The sequence below is a fragment of the Heteronotia binoei genome, chromosome 2 (assembly GCF_032191835.1).
Source record: "Heteronotia binoei isolate CCM8104 ecotype False Entrance Well chromosome 2, APGP_CSIRO_Hbin_v1, whole genome shotgun sequence".
Classification (NCBI taxonomy): domain Eukaryota; kingdom Metazoa; phylum Chordata; class Lepidosauria; order Squamata; family Gekkonidae; genus Heteronotia; species Heteronotia binoei.
Window position 1 is genome coordinate 131,574,002 of NC_083224.1, and position 14,743 is coordinate 131,588,744.

Genomic DNA, 14,743 nt, shown 5'->3' on the forward strand with positions numbered 1-14,743 from the left:
AACGTTATTACTTTTTAATCTGCTTGCTTCTTTAGCTGTGTTCTTTTTGAATCACGCATGGGCATCAGGTGGAAAAGTCTAAACAGTAATAACAAGATGGCTTAGATTTTAATTAGATTTAGCCCATGCAAAGAGTGAGTTTAAACAATTATCACTAGTTACCTACAGTATAGCAAGAAGGGGAGGGAAAGTATTTTTTTTAAAGTAACCATGGAAGAACTGTAGAGGTTTATAAATTCTCTCTTATCTTTCAGTTCAAATATGAACTGCAGTTAATTTTTTTATCCATTAGAGCTACTTGCAGAAAAATCCCAAAAGCAGAACAATTGGGAAGGGCTAACCAGCTGCTCTGATAATGTAACACATTATTTATTTGATCATATTAGATAGTAGTAGAGAGACAGGCCTGGGTCACCACTCCTTTTTACCTGAATAGCACCAACCCTGTGGGTACTTAAGGTTAAACACACACAAATAAGGCAGGCTTTTGTAAAAATATAGGTTTACTGAACCGTTTAAAAAAGGATATCACTATGCAGTACAGTCTCTATAGATTAGCAACAGAGAAATAAAAAACCTAACTTTTCTATCTAATGCATTTAGTACCTGGTATTAGATGGCATACCTTCTTGCAGCATAAGAATGCAATCAGTAGGCTAAAGCATTATATATGTTGCAGTCCATCATGATGTAGCATAATATATCTCAAAGGATACTAACATGGCACAAGAATAAAGTTACAACAATAATAGAGGGACTACAGTGGAAGCAAGTACAGCCAAAATATTATGAACAAAAATATAAATATTTCTTAAACAAATTAACAAATGTCAAAATTATAAAAAAAAGAAGCCACCAGGCTATGTACAAATATCAATTGTTATACATACATTCTAATCTAAGTTAACCATTCATACAAATAACACAAACATACTAATTTTCCCTGTGTTGAATTCCTGCTTGAATTGAATTGCTTGATTTGACTTTTTGAAGGGTTTGGCCATAGAAAATAAAATACTACAGGCTTTGGTTCCAGAACGAAGATATGCAATGTTTTTATATGCTTTTGAAGCTTGGAAGAAGAAATTCATTTGAAAGGGTCTTGTTGTCTGGAAATACTGTTGCTGTGCTGCATACTTCACTCCTATGGGTTTGCTTTATTTTGTGGGAGTCTTCCTTGAGCTATTATTCTTAGATAAATTGTCTCTGTAGTGTTCTTGATTGTATGTTCATTTGGGAAAACTATGGCCATATAACATCCGTTAATTTATTTGCAACATTTCTATGCTGCAAGTTGTATGTTTTTCAAGGGCAGTTTATAGAATGGTAGTAGAAAGTGCCATCAAGTTGCAGCTCATCATGGGACTTTCAAGGCAAGAGACATTCAGAGGTGGTTTGCCATTGCCTACCTTTGTGTAGCAACCCTGAACTTTCTTGGTGGCCGCTCATCCAAGGACTAACAAGAGCTTGGTTTCCGAGATTTGATGAGACTGGCTTACCCGGGGCCATCCAGGTCAGGGCAATCAAATCATTACCTATCACTAAACACCTGGTAAATACTTTACATGGTATATAAAACCTCAAAGCATAGCTGCCAGGTGCAAAGTCATAGGGAGAAAATTCCAAAAGAAACACCACAGTAGAAAAATCCCTCTCTCTGACAACCACCTTCCTCATTTTTCGAAGGGGGAGCTAAAATCACCTCTGTCTTACTATCGGAGGGTTTTGGAGGAGCAAGTAGTTCTTAGTACATTTTAGTTCTGTGTGTGTATACACACAAAATAACAAATAATAGTTTTGTTTCCTAATATTATACATGAGAGTAAATTTCATCATTTTCTGAGGTGTTCACATAGCACTGGCATGTAAGTGTTGTAGATCTAGAAAGTGGATTTGCAATTTAATTTATGGATTATGTTCATGGCACTTTGATTCCCAGTATTTCTTAAACAGGCAATAAATCACACGTTAGGACTCTTATGTTGAAAGGACTGCGCCCATCAAGGTTAACAAGAAATGGATTTACAGCTCTGCATTTAGCTGCATACAAGGTAAACTGTCATATCACATTAATTTTGTAAATACAAATCTCAATAGTTCTTTCCTTGATAATATCAACAAGTGATATGATATTTCATATATACTATTGGCCATTCAATAGGAAAATGACTTTTGAAGCTCCTACGCAAGATATTTCATATTTTTATTAACTAAAGTAAAATTTTAATGTCACAGTTAGGAAAAAGAAAGTCTCAAATCCAACCCACCTCACATACATTATTCTCACTCCTAATCCTAAGAAAGAAAGAAAGAAAGAAAGAAAGAAAGAAAGAAAGAAAGAAAGAAAGAAAGAAAGAAAGAAAGAAAGAAAGAAAGAAAGAATGTCGGGGACAAAAAAAGGAGAGATAGGGCAGCCAAGCCCTGGGTGAGGGCTGAGGAACTACTGTGGAAGAATGTTTTTTAAAGTAGCTTCATGTACTTACTGGAAGTTCTTATCAGAAGTGGAACAGTTGTAGTACATTTTTCAAGGGCAGTGTACAGATGGTGGTAGAAATGACTTTACCATAGAGTTTCTAGTGATTCCTAGAGCTACCCTTTGTCACTTTCAGTTAGTACATGAGGCTGCATTTTAATATATATATATTAAAATGAGACATTAGAGCATTTCTATGCTGTTTTCTCCTCAAAGGCACCCTAAGTGACTTACCAAAATTTTCAAAACAAGTTATTTAAATGATATTATTTAGATAAACAATGCAGTCTAAGAAAACAAATACATCCGAGAAGGTCTTTTTCAGTGATCATAGTTCCCATGCTGTGAGTCACAAGCTGAAGGCCAAGACCTTTTTGGCATACTCACATTTGAATTAACCTTTGAGTGGGTAAAATACAGGAGGCTAATGTCATGTATTTTCTTAAGAAGAATAACAATTTAAATATGTGCACTAGTTTTGTGTAGTGATTAAGCCAGTTTGGTGTAGTGATTAAGTGTGCAGACTCTTATCTGGGAGAACCATGTTTGATTACCCGCTCCTCCACATATACCTGCTGATTTGACTTTGGGTCAGCCACAAGTTCTCTCAAAGCTGTTCTGCTCAAGAGCAGTTCTGGGAGAGCTCTCTTAGCCCCACCTACCTCACAGGGTGTCTGTTGTGGGGAGGGGCAGGGAAAGGAGATTTGTAAGCCACTCTGAGACTCCTTTGAGTAGTGAAGGGCGAGGTATTAGTCCAATCTCTTATTCTTCTTCTCCTTCTTAACTGACCTGAAAACATAGGTTAGAACCAAATAGACTCAAGTGTCTCAGTGTAGTGTAGTGGTTAGTGTGAAACTAAAAACTGGGAGGATCCAGGTTTAAATCCCCACTCTGCCACAAAAGCTTGCTGAGAGACCCTGGGCCAGTCACACTCTTTCAGTAACTTACCTCATAGAATTGTTGTGGGGATAAAATGGAAGGGAGGAGAATTGTGTAAGCCACTTTGGGTTCCCACTGGGGAGAAAGATGGGGTATAACTGTCAAGCAAGCGGATCTCAAAGTAACCAGTCCTTGAGTTGAAACAAAGTATAGGTTTATTGATAATCCATGTGCTTCTATTTAGCCAAGAATTGGAACTGATACAGAATAATGGCAGAGTGTATACTTAAAGATGATACATCAAAGGTTCTATCAACAAAGCTACAATTTCTAAACAGTCCTGTATTCACGTGTGAAAATTCACACAGTACTTTATCTCCCTGCGGTTATACTTCCTGGGTCCAGGCTTGGCCTGGGAAAATGTCCCTGGAGGCTTTATCTTCAAAGAGTGAATTCCTGCATTTGTTAGTAAAAGCAAGAGAGGCGCAGGGAGGAGGCGCCAGCTAACTTTTCTACTTTGATATGCCTCAGCTTTTGTTTCAGGGTTAGTAACAGGTACAGTATAGCAGTTATATTCTGATAAACATAGACAGTTATGGTAAAATAAAACATTGCTTGACAATAACACTATGATCTGGCACCCAACATCTGCTGACCATCCCTGGCCTGAAGGACATTCAACTATCCTCGACCAGGACCAGGGTCTTTTCGGTCTTGGCCCCAGCCTGGTGGAATCAGCTCCCCTTAGAGATCCAGAGCCTTACTGAATTGTTACCTTTTCACAAGGTCTGTAAGGCAGAGATATTTCACCAGGCTTTTGGTTGAGGCAGCGGGTGTCCTATTCAATCGGCTGGCCCTATGCTGTGATGCCACCTCTGCTGAAATATTGGCTTCATACTATCTGATGTCTGAGACTCTCAGTATATTATGATGTGCCCAACTGAGCCACCAAAGGTATTGTTTAGTTTTATTGGTTTTAAGTGTTGTTTATATTGTTTTTAAAATGTTGTTATTCATCCTGAGCCCATTTGGGAAAGGGCAGAATATAAATTTTCTGAATAAGTAAATAATTGAAGTAAATAAAGTGCTGAGTGGAAATCCCCCATTTCCACAAGGGGGCTTCTGATTCCTCCAGCTGCACTACTTTCTCATGCTGTTTTCTGGACCAGCACTATGAGCACAGCCCTGTGGGGGGACACCGAGTTGGGCATCCCTCCTCCTTGGCTGTGACAGGGAAGCCAACGAGCCCTTCCTACTGCAGCTAAAGGCCCTGCTGATCAGCTGATTGGTGGGCCCTTTAACCTGCTCCCTCCCGTGTATGTTAAATCATGTGGGAGGGAGGCAGTGATAGAGGCAGAGGCAGTGGGCATGGCTGCAATCCAGATATCCAGTTTGCAGCCCCCACAGTCAGGTAGTGCTGTGCGCTGCTGGCTGGGGCACTCAGCATGGCCACTGCCATTGATTCTGCAGGGAGCTCTGCCCCACCGCTTCTCAGGTAAGGCGGTTAGGTTAGGCCAGGGGTGGGGAACAGTGGCTCTCCAGATGTTTTTGCCTACAACTCCCATCAGCCCCAGCCATTGGCCATGCTGGCTGGGGCTGATGGGAGTTGTAGGCAAAAAACATCTGGAGAGCCACTGTTCCCCACCCCTGGGCTAGACTGACACCTGTGGGGGGTTAGGGCGGTTAGGCTAGGTTGACACCTGTAGCTGGGGAATCAGGGGCAGAGGGGTGCCCAGAGCCAGTGCTGGCTGTTTTGAATATACTCTGAATGTTGGAGGAAGATAGCTGCAGAGCCCTTGAGCATGGACAAGGCCATGGGAAAGTCTCATTCTGTTAGCACAATACTAGTCTGTCTTTCTAAGTATTTATTTTATCTTGCCTTCACTCCAAGGAGCTTAGGGCACGGTACATAGTTCCCATCTTCTCTCATATTTTCCTCAAAGATAAGTTAAGCTGAGAAAAAGTTAGTGGCCCAAGGTAAGATACATCTGAGAAAGGATTTTAACTTGAGTTTTTGAGATTTTAGTCAAATGCTACATCACACTAACTACAAAAAGATTTAATTTTTCAAGATTGGAAAGTCTACCATATATCGCTAACTGAGACAAAGTGATAAAATGTGAATATCATTTTACAATCATTTTCAGCTATTTTTGCAGCTATTTTTCTTCATTTATTTGGACTTTTATCCTTTGCTTTGAAGGCACATGGGAAGTTAGACCATATTACTGAGATTTCATTTGGTGAGCCTGGGGCTTCTTAAGGGAGCATATTTAATACTGATTTATTCCCCCTTGAGGTATTTTGTTCATACAGTCAGAATGTTATTCATATACTTTAGTGATGAAGAAATATTAAACGAGAGAAAATATATTCTGGATCAATTTATTTGGCAGCAAAGGACTTGATCTCTGAGTTACTTCTAGAATTACAGTTGTCTGTGTTCATATTAGCCCCATTCAGAACCTCACACACTGAATGTGCATAGAAGGTAGTAAAACTGCCAACTGCCCCACTCATAGCTTTATACATATAGCGAGCTCCTTGCATGTGCATAAGGCCTTCCATGCTGCTTTTTGTATAATTCCTGTTTGCATAGAGAAGCTCACATCTATACACGTGTATTTATGCAGGGGTTTCCTACAGATGTTTGGCAGTACACAGTATGTATCTAGGGATGGGCCAGAAGACAGTGTGATTACAGCCCTCTTCAGACATTTACATGGGTCTGAATGCTTGAACAGGACAATTATCTGTTCAGAACATTTCACTGGCTAAGTGACCATTTTGACTGAGGAGGAAAGCAACTGCATAATAGTGTTTCTCTAGATCATCCTTTCAATGTTCACTTTTTAGGACAATGCAGAACTTGTCACAGCTTTGCTGCACAGTGGAGCTGACATTCAGCAAGTCGGCTATGGAGCACTTACAGCTCTTCATATTGCTACAATTGCTGGTCACCATGAGGTATGTTTTGTTGTTGATTTGCACAAACTACAGCAATTAGAACTGAGGGCAAGATATCGATTCCTAGAGAAAGAGTCAGGAAAATATCAACAAGTAAAGTAGGTCTGTCTTATATTTAGATATATATTTTTACTTTGGGTATGTTATTTTTTTAACAATATTGTACACTTGCTAACTAAAAAGTGACTACTTAATTACAGTTCTCAAATATTTGGGGAGGATTGCCTTAAAAGTTTTGAGACAAATCTCTTGACTATTATATTTATATAATATTAAAATAAAGATAAGTAATATTTAATGAAATAAATAAAATAAAGATATGTAATCTTTCATTAAAATCTGCCTCCGTTCCTGAGGACTGGAATGTCATCCCCATCTTTAAAAAGGATTCCAGAGGAGATCCGGGAAATTACAGGCCACTCAGTCTCAATCAATCAATCATTTTATTTATATCCCACCCTCCCTGCCGAAGCAGGCTCAGGGCGGCTAACAACATCAAATCAAATACAGTAAATTATACAATAAATATTTAAAAGCAATAGCTAGTTTAACAGTTTAATTAAGATTCTAAAATTACTAAAATTAACATTCTGGTGCTATTTCAACAGATGGTGAAAGTCACTTAGGCAAGTCCCTCTATCTTTTTAATCGGTGAAGGCCATCCCAAAGAGGATGGTCGTGCAGGCCCTGCGAAACTGTTCAAAGTCCCGCAGGGCCCGCACTTCTTCCGGGAGCTGGTTCCATAGGTGTGGAGCTACAATAGAGAAGGCCTGCATGCAAGTGCTCTGTAGTTTTGCCTCCTTCGGCCCGGGGATGGTCAGTTGGTTCTTCCCTGCTGACCTCAATGCTCTTTGGGGTTCATATGGGGAAAGACGGTCCCTCAGGTAGGCAGGTCCTTGGCCATATAGGGCTTTAAAGGTAATAACCAGCACTTTGTAACGAATCCAGTATGTAACTGGCAACCAGTGCAGTCCGCGCAGCCCTGGCTGTATATGCTCCCATTTTGGGAGCCCCAATAACAGCCTAGCTGCCGCGTTCTGCACCAGCTGCAGCTTCCGGGTTCAGAACAGAGGCAGCCCCATGTAGAGGGCATTACAGTAATCCAATCTTGAGGTGACCATGGCATGAATCACTGTTGCTAGGTCCTGACGCTCTAGGAAGGGGGCCAACTGCCTTGCCCGCCTTAGGTGAAAAAAGGCTGACTTAGCAGTGGCTGCTATCTAGGCCTCCATTGATAGTGAAGGTCCAGTAGAACTCCCAAGCTCTTGACCCAGGAGAGGTATTTCCCTTCCCAAAGCGCCCCGACCCACGCAAAGGACTTCTGTCAGTAGCCAATGGTTGACTGTGTCGAACGCAGCCGACAGATCTAACAGCATCAGCACTGCCACACCACCTCAATCCAGATGCCGCTGGAGGTCATCTGCCAAGCACTGTCTCCATCCCATGACCTGGACGAAAGCCAGACTGCCAAGGGTCTAGGATGGAAGTGTCATCCAGAAAACCCTGCAACTGCAACGCCACTGCCCTCTTGATAATTTTACCTAAAAACGGTAAATTGGAGACCGGTCAGTAATTTGCCAATTCAGCTGGATCTGCTGTACTTTTTTTCAGGAGGGAGCGGACCATAGCCTCTTTCAAGGGTGTTGGAAAACGCCCCTCCAGGAGGGATCTATTTATGATGTCCCGTAAAGGACATCTAAGATTTAATTAGCCAAGAGGGGCATGGGTCCAGATCGCAAGTTGTTGGGCATGCAGAGGAGAGAATTCTGTCAACTTCCTCCAGGCTGAGTGGGTCGAAGTGATCCAGACCTAAACCAGAAGACAGGCACGGAGCCTCCAGTTCATGTACTGTATCCAATGTGATCGGCAAGTCCTGGCGGAGTGACGTGATTTTGTCTGCAAAAAATTTCGCAAAAGCCTCACAGCCTATTTCTAATTCTCTAACATTTGGTCTGCCTTGAGGCAGTGTAGTTAAGTGTCCAATTATTCTGAACAATTGTGCCGGGCGCGAATTTGCAGACACAATCCTGGCTGCGAAGTAATCTTTCTTCGCGGCCTTGACTGCCATCTCATAAGACCTCATAAACGTTCTATAGGATGTTCTCGTCGCTTCGTCACGAGTGCACCGCCACTGCCTCTCTAGTCGTCTGAGCCCTTGTTTCAGCCGACATAGCTCCAAGGTATACCATGGGGCCAGCCTCACACGAGGGCGCAGAGGGCGTCGGGGTGCGATCTCGTTGATCGCCCTGGATAGCCGATCTTGCCAGGCATCAACCAGGACATCAAGGGAATCACCAGGGGGCTAGGGATCCCGTGGAGCCATTTGGAACCGTTCTGGGTCCATCAGGCTCCGCGGGTGAGCCAAAATAGGCTCTCCGCCCATACAGGGTTGAGGCAGCGTCTCCATATGGGCCTTGAGGGCTAGGTGATCCAACCATGGTACCGCCTCCAACGCGATATCATTCACCCGAATCCCGGATGCAAAGATCAAGTCTAGCATGTGATGCGTAGGAGTTGTAACAAATTGAGAGAGTCCCAGTGTCGCCATGGAAGACACTAGATCCATTGCCCGATTGGAGGCCACGTCGTCAGCATGGACATTGAAGTCACCCATCACCAGAAGCCCTGGGTACTCCAACGCCCAGCCCGCCTGACTTCAATACCAGGAAAGTTAGTTGAGACTGTTTTTAAAGAGAGAATTAGTAGGCATATTGATGAACAAACATTGTTGGGGAAGACTCAGCATGGTTTCTGTAAGGGAAGATCTTTTCTCACTAACTTGTTAGAGTTCTTTGAGGGGGTGAACAAATATGTGAACAAAGGGGACCCAATAGATGTTGTTTACCTTGACTTCCAGAAAGTCAATAGTTCCAGAAAGTCAATAGTTTATCAAGTTCCTCATCAAAGGCTCCTAAGCAAGCTCAAGAGTCATGGGGTAAAAGGACAAGTCCTCTTGTGGATCAAAAACTGGCTAATTAATAGGAAACAGAGAGTGAGTATAAATGGGCAATTTTCTCACTGGAGGGTGGTAAGTAGCGAGGTGCCACAAGGCTCAGTACTGGGTCTGATGCTTTTTAACTTGTTCATTAATGATTTGGAGTTGGGAGTAAGCAGTGAAGTGGCTAAGACTACAGGTGACACTAAATTGTTCAGTGTAATGAGAACCAGAGAGGATTGTGAGGCACTCCAAAGGAATCTGTTGAGGCTGGGTGCCATCAACATGGCAGATGAGGTTCAACGTGGCAAGGTAATGCACATTTGGGCAAAAAATCCTAGCTATAAATACAAGTTGATGGAATGTGAACTGGCGGAGACTGACCAAGAGAGAGATCTTTGGGTCATGGTAGATAACTCACTGAAAATGTCAAGACAGTGTGCGACTGCAATAAAAAAGGCCAATGCCCTACTGGGAATTATTAGGAATGGAACTGAAAACAAATCAGCCAGGAGACTTCCGGGTTTTGGTCATGGAGGATTGAGCTGCTCTTTAGCAGACGGGCAGATCAAAACCTCTGTTCTGGGCAGAGAAGGTGATCTTAATACCTGCTGCCTACCCCTTCCAGGTAGGGAGGGGGCCGAGAAATGCATGTGAAGTTCTGAGGGGATTTACTTTGGCTGACGAGGAACTCCAGTGGGGTTTCTTTTTGGCTTTGAAGAGTCCCCTGAGAAGGACTGCATTCCATCATCTACAGAGGATCTCTGAGGCCATTAAATTGGCTTAAATCCACCAAGATACAAAGCTTCTATGAGACTGATTAACATCTGATAACTAAGAGAGCAGTGCGAAGAAGGATATCAGAACTGAGGGTAAAAGATTTATATCTATCACTCTGGGACAAATAAAAGACTAAATAAAACTAAAAGCAAAGGTCTGGAAACAGAAATGCAATAGTATATCCAGGAGTATAAAGGAGGGGTTGAAATTGGGACTTTAAAATTGTGAGAGACAAGTTTAAAAGAGGAAAAATAGATATTGTTTGGAATATGTGCGGTTTGAATAGAAAACCCCTCCCAGAAGATCTGCTGAGCTGGTGATTATAATACAGGAAGTGTCATCACTGAAAAAACGTGAGACTTCACAACCATAGAAAATGAGACTTCGTGTGAAGAAAGGAAAGAAGGTAAAGGATGGCGCCATTATGAGAAGAGAAAAATAACAAGTCCTCCAGCCCTCTCTAAGACTCAAAACCATAGAGAAGTATCAGTTGCTATTACAAGGTCAAAATTTAAAAAGTTAATAAAAAAAATTGGACATTGAAAAATAGCAGAGCCGGCAGATATCATCACTAAAAGGTAAAATCTATTGGACTATATACTTAGAACTAATTTTGGTGTTGTTTTGGGGGGAAAAGGAAAAAAGTTTTTAAACTGACAGAAAAACTGCGGCAGCCATTTTATGCAAAAAAATGTTTTTTTTTAAATTAATATCTTGACTTAGGAGCATCAGAGAATGGCGGTTTTGGGCTCATTTAACAGGGCATGATCTAATCTATAAGACTGTGTGCTTAAAATTTGAATCTGAGAGGGCAACTTTTGAACCTATTTAAAACAACAGCCAAGCAGCTATGACAGAGCTGAGATCAGCAGCAAAGCAGCAACACATGAGGGCTGGATCACTTGAAGAAGAGAGAATGTTTAAATTTAAACCAGACAAGACTGATAAAGCAGGATGGCAAGAAGCAATGGATACTATGGAAGCAAGATTGGCAAATATAATCAGAGAAACAAAAACAGAGTTAAAAAGAGACACTGAGGCAAGTGCAGAAGATGTGAAAAAAGATATTGAAGATCTCAGAAAAGATTCACAAGCAGCTCTGCAGAAAGTGCAAAAAGTAGAAGAAAAGGTGAAAGACCTAGATATGAGAATGGACCATGTAGATTCCACTATGCAAAAATTTCAGGAGAAAGCATTACTAGCTGACTGTAAATTAATGGAAAACCAATTACGGCTAAGAGGGGCGCCTGAGTCTACTACTACTGATCTAAGGACATATATAATTGAAATTATTGCTGAATTTTTAGGAGAAGATCCAAAAGAAACTGATCATTACTATGATTATATTTACAGGGTAAATTTGGAATACGCCAAAAAAAAATAAATTACCAAGAGATGTGGTAGTAAAATTTGTGACAAGAGACATGGTGGGAAGGACTCTTAGTAAACAATTTAAGAGCCCACTGGAGGTGGATGGCAGAAAAGTAAGAATGATGAAAGAACTGCCAAGGAAAGTCATCAGTGACAAGAGACTCTATAAAAGGTTGACAGAAAAGCTGAGAGAAAAAGAAATAAGATACAGATGGGAACTTCCAGAGGGTTTGAGTTTTGAATTCAAAGGACGGAGATTTACCATCACAGCCATTCAGCAAATGACAAACTTTCTGAGTGAGCATAAAGACTTTGGGGGATCAGATCAGGAATAAAAAACATTATGGATTACAAATTAATATCTTGGAATATAAATGGAATAACTCACCACAAAAAAAGAAGGGCAACCTTTCACCAGATTGGGAAACAAAAATGTTACATAATTTGTCTACAAGAAATACACATCAAACAAATGGATTACAAATTTTTATGGAATAAACAACTTGGTGTGGAATTTTTTTCATTGGCTAAGGAGAAAAAAAGGAGGGTAGTTTTTTATATCAAATAAGAACTAGACTTGAAATTAATTTTTAAAGATGATGATGGCAGATATATTGCGATAGAAGTGACACTGAATTATAAAAGAATTTTGCTGCTGGGAGTATATGCTCCAAATGGAGCAAAAGACTCTTTTTAAAAGATATAATGCAACAATTAGACCAAGTGGTGCACGATCAAATTATGATAAAGGGAGACTTTAATGGAACAGTAAAAAATACTCTGGACAGATCTGGGGAAAAAAATAATGAAGGGAAACTACCAAAATCATTCTTTGAATTGGTAAAACAAGAGAGTTTAGAGGATACATGGAGGGAATCAAACCCCAAAGAACGTGAATATACTTACTTTTCAGCAAGGTACAACTCCTTTTCGAGAATTGATATGATTTGGACCACAAAAGATCTTGGACTTTTAATGAAGAAAATAGAGATACTTCTTAAAACAGGGAAAATAGAGATACTTCTGCAAAAACAGGGAAAAAGACTCTAAGGTGGCAGATAAATGAGGATTTGCTACAGAAACGGGAAATAAGGTGTCTCTGGAAAAGGAAACTAAATGCTTCTTCCAAATAAATGAAAAAGAAGAGACCCAGTTTCGAATTGTGTGGGATGCATATAAAGCACTAATGATGGGTATTTTGATTACATTGAACAACAAAGATAAAAGAGCCAAACATAAACAAATGATGGACATTCAAAAAGAAATTGACAAAAAAGAAAGCTTAAAAAACGACCTGGGAAAAAGAAGATCATAAGAGAAATTACAATATTACAAAGCCAACTGAGCCATTTGCTGAATAAAGAATTGGAATGGAATTTAAAAAGACTACAGCAGAAATCTTTTGAAGGTGCGAATAAACCTGGAAAATATCTTGCATGGCAAATGAAAAAAAGAAGGGAAAATAAAGTAATTAACAAAATTGTATCTGGAGAAAAAGATATTGTTGACCATGAAGGCATTAAAAGGGAATTTTACAAATATTATGCCAAGCTGTTTAAAAGCCAAAGTGTAGATAGAAAAAGAATTGATGAGTATCTACAGAAAATTTAGGTTAACTCATTAACAAAAAACATGGAGAATTTGTTGACTAAACCAATTGAGAGAGGAGAAATAGAGGAGGCGATCAACTTAATGGAATTAGGAAAAGCACCTGGTCCAGATGGCTTCACGGCAAAATTTTATAAAGTTCTCGCGGAGACGCTATTACCAAAACTTCAGATACTGACGAACACTATAAGATTAGATGGGAAAGTTCCTTGTACATGGAAAGAAGCAGTAATTTCTTTGATACCAAAAGAAGACAGAGACACTACAAATGTGAAAAATTATAGACCAATTTCATTACCAAACAATAACTATAAAATATACACAAGGATTTTAGCAGAATGCTTTAAACAGCATTTGAACAGTTTTATTAAAGAAGAACAAGCAGGATTTCTTCCCAAGAGACAAATTAGAGACAACATAACAGTTATAGTTATCGAATACTATGAGAAGCATCCTGAAAAGGAAGTAGCATTATTTTTTTGCAGATGCAGAGAAAGCATTTGATAATGTGCATTGGGACTTTATGTTTGCAGTGATGGAGAAATTGAAATTGGGAGAAGAATTTATTAGAATGGTAAAGGCGATATGTTCTGAACAATCAGCAAGGCTCTGCATTAATGCAGACTTAACGGAAAAAATGATAATAAATAAAGGAACAAGACAAAGTTGCCCTCTATCTCCACTGATATTTATAATGACTCTAGAGGTTTTATTAATTCAAATCCAAGATGATAAAGAGATAGAGGGGCTAAAAATGAAAGGTTTTTCCTATAAATATAGAGCATTTGCAGATGACGGGATGTTTATAAATAAAAATCCCACCCATGTAACACCGTTGCTGCTTCGTAAGATATAAGAATATGGAGAGTTGGCAGGCTTTTATATAAACAAAGAAAAATAAAAAAATATGTTAAAGAGTAAGCAGGAAGAACTACAGAGATTAACAGTGTGTGAAATTACCTCAAAAGTAAAATACTTAGGTGTAGAAATAACAACAAAAATATTGATTTGTATAAAAACAATTATGAGAAACTCTGACGCAAGATCGATGGAGATATGATTAAATGGAACAAATTGAACCTATTTATGCTGGGCAGAATCTCTGCAATTAAGATGAATGTTTTACTGAGAATTCTCCATACCATACCATAGACCTTTATTGGCATTAATACAAGAATACAGTATACTTTAAAACCAACAATGACACTATAGAATATAATAAAACTTTTAAAAAACAGCAAAAGTTAAATGACATAAAATAGCAGTAGGCTATGCATGAGTAAAAGCCTCTCTGATTTGGATCGCAATCTGTAAAAAGCAAGCAATGTGAGTAGTGACAAAGTTGTGCTTCCCATGGAATAAAAAATAAACCTTGGCATTGTCAGAAAGGCCTTGATGGTCAGAAAGCAGTGCATCTAGGTATCTTGCACGTGGACTGCTATAAAGAGGGCAGTCCAAAAGAACACGAGGGGCCATTTCGATGACTCCTTGACTACAAGGGCATCGTCTAAGATTGCGGGGGATTCTGTGGTATCTTCCGAAAAGGATGGCCGATGGTAATGCATTAAATCTAGTCAGCATGAATGCTCTTCTTTGGTGATGATCAGTTAAAAAGAGGAAATAGGGAGCTAAAAGCCCAGGAGTCTGGGATAAACCCAGGTGACTTGGGGAGCAAGTTTTCCGAGCTGCCTCAGTTAGACGTTGCAACTGGATATCTAGTAGTCTACGTT

The 14,743-nt window shown here is 39.9% G+C and overlaps 1 protein-coding gene across 2 annotated transcripts in view; it reads left to right on the top strand.

Annotated features, from left to right (window-relative positions):
• TNNI3K (TNNI3 interacting kinase) overlaps positions 1-14,743 on the top strand; it is a 342,231-nt gene that overhangs the window by 17,066 nt on the left and 310,422 nt on the right. For both annotated transcript variants that reach the window (XM_060232023.1, XM_060232024.1), the window contains exons 4-5: positions 1,954-2,051; positions 6,209-6,319. In XM_060232023.1, the coding sequence (XP_060088006.1) occupies positions 1,954-2,051; positions 6,209-6,319 (209 nt within the window). The remainder of the gene's footprint in view (positions 1-1,953; positions 2,052-6,208; positions 6,320-14,743) is intronic.